This window comes from Cajanus cajan, chromosome 8, assembly GCF_000230855.2.
Source record: "Cajanus cajan strain Asha chromosome 8, NIPB_CcT2T_4, whole genome shotgun sequence".
Classification (NCBI taxonomy): Eukaryota; Viridiplantae; Streptophyta; class Magnoliopsida; order Fabales; family Fabaceae; genus Cajanus; species Cajanus cajan.
Window position 1 is genome coordinate 18760248 of NC_138524.1, and position 6953 is coordinate 18767200.

Sequence of the window (6953 nt, forward strand, 5' to 3'; positions counted from 1 at the left end):
AAATTATTTTATATATTCTTTTAGAAATAAATATATTATATATTTGTCAAAGCAAGTAAGATGCAGGCCCGAGGCCACTATTCGCTTTTAAAATTTCTTACTTGTCAAATATCAAACACTTATTTTTCATTGTTTTACATTAAATTACTTTTTTTTTAAATAACAATTACTTGTCTCAAATAAAAATTTCTTCAATTTTGTGATAAAGAATATTGTAATAATATTTTTAACGTATTCTATTTTTTCATTATTAATAAATACATAAATTATTATATTGAAACAAAAAAATATAAAAAGTATAATTTTTTTTTCATTTTCATGATAAATGTATAAATTAATTACAAAATAAATAAAAATAAGAATATAATTGAAAAAAAAAGTTTAATATCATCTTAAATTTTGAAAACAATAAATAAATAAAAACAAGTTTCACGTGGAGAATTGAATAATGGAACAACTAACAAGTGGACAAATGACCCGTTATATTATATGATGTCTGAGAAGTGACGCTTGGGTTGACTCTCATCATAGCACACGCACGAGGCATTGGTGGTGCCTAAGGAGAGAAAGTGAGAACTGAGAACACTGAACACCATCATCATCATCAACAAGCTATTGAACTTTGAACAGGTACGATCTCAATTCATAACCACTCTTCTTGCATTGTTTCACTTCACAGTCACATCAACGATGGATGCTATTGCGAGCGTGGCATCGACCGTGGCGGCACCATTGCTGCGCCAACTCACCTACGTGTTGATGTACAACGCGAACCTGAAGGAGCTCGAAGTCCAGGTGCAGAAGCTGCAGCGCGAGGAGAAGGAAGTGAAACACACCGTCGAAGCCGCCAAGAGGAGCGGCGAAGAGATCGAGGACACCGTGCTCGACTGGTTCGGCAGAGTGCGCGCCGCCGTGGAGGAGGCGCAGGCGTTCCTCCGCGAGGAGGACCGGGAGAGAGTGGGATGCATGGATGTGTATTCCAGGTACACGGATAGCCAGAGAGCGAGAGATTTGGTGGAGGCTGTGAGGGAAATCAGAAGGGAGACGTTCGATAGGGTTTCGTTTCGGTGTGCGTTGAAATGCAATGTGAGTTCAACTGCTAGGGAGTATGTGGAGTTGGAGTCTAGAAATTTGGTGTTGAATGATATTGTGCGTGTGCTGGAGCATGAGAAGGTTGACTTTGTTGGGTTGTATGGGATGGCTGGGGTGGGGAAGACTGCTTTGGTGAAGGAATTGGCATGGAAAGTTGAAAAGGATGGATTGTTTGATGTGGTGGTGATGGCTACTGTGACGGAATCGCCGGATATGGAGAGGATTCGGGCGGAAATTGCGGATGGTTTGGGGTTGAAATTCGATGAGCTGACGGAGGTGGGGAGGGCGAGCCGGTTGCGGCAGAGGATTCGGCAGGAGCAGAGGATTCTTGTGATACTGGATGATGTGTGGGGGAAGCTTGACTTGATTCAGGTTGGTGTTCCTCTTGGTGAGGATCAACGAGGTTGCATATGCAAGTTGTTGGTAACGTCTAGGGATCTCAATGTGTTGAATTCTAGCTTGGGGGCGGAGAGTGTTTATAGGCTTGATGTTTTGTCTGAGGATGAGAGTTGGGGGTTGTTTGAGAAGAGGGGAGGGGATGTGGTTAGGGATTCCAGCATTCAACCTGTGGCTGCTGAGGTAGCGAAAAGCTGTGGTGGTTTGCCGCTTTTGATAGTGACGGTGGTGGAGGCGTTGAAGGACAAGGATTTGTATGCTTGGAAGGATGCACTAGAGCAGATAACGAATTTTGATCTTGCAGGGTGTTTGTATTCTCCTGTGCGTTCTGTTATTGAGATGAGTTATAATTGTTTAGAAAGTCAGGAACTCAAAACATTCTTCCTGCTTTTGGGTTCAATGGGGAATGGTTGTAGCACTAGGGATTTATTGGTGTTTGGTTGGTGCCTGGGGATGCATAAACATGTTGATACATTGGCAGATGGGAGAAATAGGCTTTACAATTTGATTGACAACTTGAGAGCTGCTAGTTTGTTACTTGATGGGCAAAGAGATTCAGTTGTGGCGCTTGATGTGGTTCGACATGTGGCTGCCTCCATTTCATCCAGGGTCAAACCTTTCTTTACTGTGCAGAGAAACAGAGAATTGAAAGAATGGCCCAGAATGGATCTATTGAGAACATGTCATCATATTTTCTTGGACTGGTGTTATATTCGTGAACTTCCTGAGATGTTAGAATGTCCCAACTTGAAGATACTCCAACTAAATACTCAAGGTAACTATTTGAAAGTCCCTGATAATTTCTTTGTTCAAATGAAAGAACTGAAGGTGCTGAGTTTAGGAGGTCTAAATTGTACTCCATCCCTTCCTGTGTCTCTTGGTCTCTTGACAAGCCTCCAAGCATTGTATCTGTGTAAATGCATGTTGGAAGACATAGCTACTGTTGGGGAAATCACTAGTTTAGAGATACTCAACCTTGAAAAATCTGAGCTTAGAGAGCTCCCAGCAGAAATAGGAAAATTAAGTAATCTACGGTTGCTAGATTTGACTGACTGCTCAACTCTAGGCGTAATTCCTTGCAATGTGATATCAAGCTTGACAAGCCTGGAAGAGCTCTACATGGGAAACTGTAATGTTCAGGGGGATGCCAAGGGAAGCAAAAGCCAAAACATTGATTCAAGTCTAAGTGAGCTAAGGCATTTGCAGCAACTAACAAATTTGAATGTGCAGATAGAAGATACTTCAGTTTTTCCTAGAGACTTGCTTGCCTTTGGAAAACTAGAAAGATACAAGATTTTGATTGGGGATGGATGGAATTGGTCAGAGGTGGAGTCTGGGAATTACAGAACTTCAAGGCTTCTTAAGCTCAATTTGGGCATGGATCCAAGCATTCTAATGGACTACGGGATAAAGATTTTGATGGAAAATGCTGAAGATTTGTATTTGGCTGAACTAAAGGGTGTCCAGGAAGTACTTTATGATTTGAATGATGAAGGGTTTTCACGATTGAAGCATCTCAATATCCTAAACTGTGATGATATGCAGAGCATTATTGGATCAACGGAGTGGGCTTATCATGATCATGCCTTTCCAAATTTGGAATCATTGATCCTTCATAATCTGGTTAACATGGAGAGAATATGCAGCGATCCAATTCCTGCACAGGCCTTTACCAAACTACAAGTTATCAAAGTAAAGGGTTGTGATAGGATGGAGTTTCTTTTCTCTCATTCCATGGTTAAACACCTCTCTGAACTTGTTGAAATTGAGATTTCTGAATGCAATTTTATGACGAATATCATTGCTAAGCAAAGACAAGAGGATGCTATTGCTGGACAAACTGATAAGATCAAGCTCATCAACTTGCGTTTCCTAACTTTAGAATGCTTACCTTCTCTTGTTAATCTCTCTCCTGAGTCAAGTATTAAGGCTACTGAAAATGGCAATGGCTTTTCCAGTCAACTTTTTAATGACAAGGTACAATTTTGACTTATTGTTCTTTATTAAACTCCAGACTTAAACATCTTGTTTATTGCAGTTTCAGTGGACCTGAAAATTTTATTTTCGTGTTTGTCTTTCTGATATGGGTACCATTAATTTTGAAGAGAGGAACAAAGACTGTAAAGGAACATGATTGAATTGATTGATAGGAAAATAAAAGTTGTCTCTCAAAACATGGTGATCATGTAACATGAGAGTTTACTTATCAACAAGAGCAACTACATCATTTGCCTTTACTGGGCATTTCTTACTAGTTAATCAGAAAAGTAATGAACGCCTTCTTTTGTTGGTGATAATCTAATTAGGATATATTGACAGGTTGAATTTCCAAACTTGGAGACCTTGAAGCTGTACTCAATCAATGTGCACAAGATATGGAATGACCAACTTTCTTACGTTCAAAATTTGACCACTTTGACCATAGATGGATGTGACCGGTTGACATTTCTTTTCTCTGATTCTGTAGCTAGAAAACTTGTCAAGCTTGAACATCTTTTAATTAGTTCATGCAAATTCGTAGAGCAGATATTTGTGTCAGATGAAAACATGGGTAACCTTCCTCATTTTAGAAAATCTGTTCCAACTGAACTGGTGAGTCTTTCAAATTGCTTTAATTTTTTGTGTTAGTCGTTAGATTTATTGTTAGCTTTCCTTTGTAAAGCCTGAAGCATGTTGTCAACCGTATGATATAGGTTCCAATTTTCCCCAACTTGGAGACATTTGTGATTTCTGACATGGACAACTTGAAGTCAATATGGCCCAACCAACTCACTCAAAATTCGTTCTGTAAATTGAAAAAGATGGAAATCACATCCTGTAACAATATCTTGCATGTGTTCCCTTCTCATGTGCTAGACAAACTACAAAGCCTAGAATCACTGAATTTGTGGTACTGTATGGAACTGGAAGTTGTATATGAAATAGATGGTATAAACACAAGTCAAGGGAGGCTAGCCATTCCACTGAGAACTTTGTCTTTGGGTCATTTACCAAAGTTAAAGCATTTGTGGAATAAGGATCCTGAAGGAAGTATCCGATTTCAAAACCTGTTTATGGTAACAGCTACTAAATGTCAAAGTCTAAAATATGTCTTTCCACTGTCTGTGGCCAAAGACCTTCTGCATCTCCAAATCCTAGAAATAAGTGATTGTGGGGTAGAGGAAATTATTGCAAATAAGCAAGGAGGGGTAGAGGCAGCTCTTGGGCTTGTTTTCCCAAAATTAGTATCCATAAAGTTTTTTATTTTGCCAGAATTTCAATGCTTCTGTTCCGGAAATCACAACCTCAGATTTCCATGGTTGAATAAACTACATGTTGTTGAATGTCCTGCAATGGAGACTTTCTCTCAGGGAATCTTGAGGGCATCAATTCTTAGAAAAATATATTTGACAAAGGAAGGAGATCAGTGGTACTGGGAAGGTGACCTTAATACTACTGTAAGAAAGCTTTTCAATAGAGGTACGTTTTAGAATTGAAGATCTTTACTTGCAATTCCTATATTTATGGTTTTAATTTGTTATATTATACCATAAAGTTTTCAATATACTATATCATGTTTTTGTTGAATATGCAGATCTCAAATCAAGATTAAGCATTGCATAGAAATTCAAAGGCAGTCGTAGTAAGCTTGCACTTGGTGTTTAAGGTCATAGTATATTCTCTGTCTAATTCCACCTGACATCTTTGGGTGATTTTCACAAAGATCAATTGGTTATTGACTACCTTCGATATGATTGGTGATGTGAAACATGAATACGCTCTTCACATTTGTTGTCTAAGATGGAAGAGAAAATGAATTTTGATGTTGATTAATTTTTTCAGCGTACTTAATGAACTATTAAGATTTAGTTATGGAAGAAGGGCCTAATCAAGAGGGTCATTCAAAAGGAAGAGAAACAGAACATTGGTTTTAATGACCTTTGAATCCAAGGGGTCATCACATAGCAATGGGTCTCATTGCTAAGCAAGGCCTAGAGAGAGAAGTATATGGAGAATATTGAACTGAATTCATTTGTGATGACAAGAACCTGGTAGTGGAAGAAGCTACAGCAATTCCAGTGCTGTCTATACACTCTATTGTAAAGAAGAGTGTAGAAGCTCCACACACTTATGTTATGATGACACCATTAATACAAGATTGCTTATAGCCAGAACTGTATAAAAAATATTAATAAAGGTTGCATGCAGTGGTTAGTTGTATTTCTACAGAGAGGCTGAGTTTCAACCTTCAAAACAGCAATTGCATAATAACTGTTACTCTTGAAATTTTTTGTTTCTAAATTCACAACTTTCTGCACTTAGTGCAATCGTAATTGCATATTAAGTGTTATTCTTGATCTGAACACATCACCTTTTGTTCTCTAATGCAATCTAAATTGATGTCAATTTACAGTAACTGTGTCATGCCTTATTCATGGATCTTAATTTAGACTATCCTTTCACAGTAGGTAGTATTAAACCTCTTCATAGCTTATTGCATATCAAATATCAAAATCAAACGCATAAAGGAAATGATTCATTCTCTTTGATGAAAAGGATTGTCTTGTCAAGACTACTACAACATTGAACTACTAAATAGAAGCAAATACCGATTGAAGTCTTTTTGAACTTAGCATCGGTAGAAGTATCCTCCAAATTAGTGGCAACGAAAGAAACCTGAAGTTCCACCAGCCGTCTTTCTCGACCACCAACTTAATTCACGTATATATTTTTGACATCTGTAGATTATGTTGACTATGTAAGTCTAGTAATTAATAAGGCTTTCAATATAGACACAATAGAAAAAATGGAATTACACGAAATGTCTAGCAAAAGGCTCATATAAAGGGATGTATGAAGAGGACAATTTTTAAGAGAAAAATTTGGAAGATGATGAAAAGAATTATGATAATGATACATTGATACTATAGTAGAATTTTGCATGATATTTATGCAAGATGTAATGTCAAAGCATTGGAGCCTAAAGGTATGATGAAGCTGTTAAATTTGAAAGTTATAAAGTTGTCATGAATGGAAAGATGAACATGATTGAGAAAAGTAAACTTGACAACTTATTGATAGTTCTAGTAATAAAAAAGTGATTGTTGTTGAGTGAGTTCACAAGTCTAAACTCAAACCCAATAATTCTATAAACAAATTTAAGACCAAATTTGTAATGAAGGGTTATACTCAACATTGTGATATAGATTTTTCAAATGCTTCAGCATCAATTACAAGGCATGATACAATCATATTATTAATATTCTTGAAAGTAAAGATTGGTTGAAAATTTTATCACTTTTATATGCATCACTTTTGGTCCTCCAAGTGATTTAGATAATACTTTATTATTATTTTTAAGTGTTATCTAAACCACTTTAAGAACTAAAATTGGTATATTTTAAATTAGAGAGACTACAATAGTTCAAAAAAATTTCAAGCGACTAAAACCAAATTTCAAAAAGCTTAGGGAGACTAATAAAAGT

At 37.1% G+C, this 6953-nt stretch overlaps 1 protein-coding gene across 1 annotated transcript; it reads left to right on the plus strand.

The window, feature by feature from the left end:
- The first annotated feature begins 493 nt into the window (after positions 1–493).
- On the plus strand, positions 494–5880 carry LOC109817830 (putative disease resistance protein At4g27220). The gene is made up of 4 exons (XM_020383167.3): positions 494–3465; positions 3808–4080; positions 4182–4947; positions 5063–5880. Exons 1-4 carry the CDS (start codon positions 691–693, stop codon positions 5089–5091), a joined length of 3843 nt encoding a protein of 1280 aa, XP_020238756.2. The 5' UTR covers positions 494–690; the 3' UTR covers positions 5092–5880.
- The last annotated feature ends 1073 nt before the right edge of the window (positions 5881–6953 follow it).

What these genes read in the sequence shown, in the direction of transcription:
- LOC109817830 (XM_020383167.3), top strand. Translation starts at nt 691, where the DNA reads ATGGATGCTATTGCGAGCGTGGCATCGACCGTGGCGGCACCATTGCTG. An exon ending in GTCAACTTTTTAATGACAAG is followed by an intron (nt 3,466 to 3,807) that starts GTACAATTTTGA and finishes ATATATTGACAG; the next exon opens with GTTGAATTTCCAAACTTGGA. An exon ending in AATCTGTTCCAACTGAACTG is followed by an intron (nt 4,081 to 4,181) that starts GTGAGTCTTTCA and finishes CGTATGATATAG; the next exon opens with GTTCCAATTTTCCCCAACTT.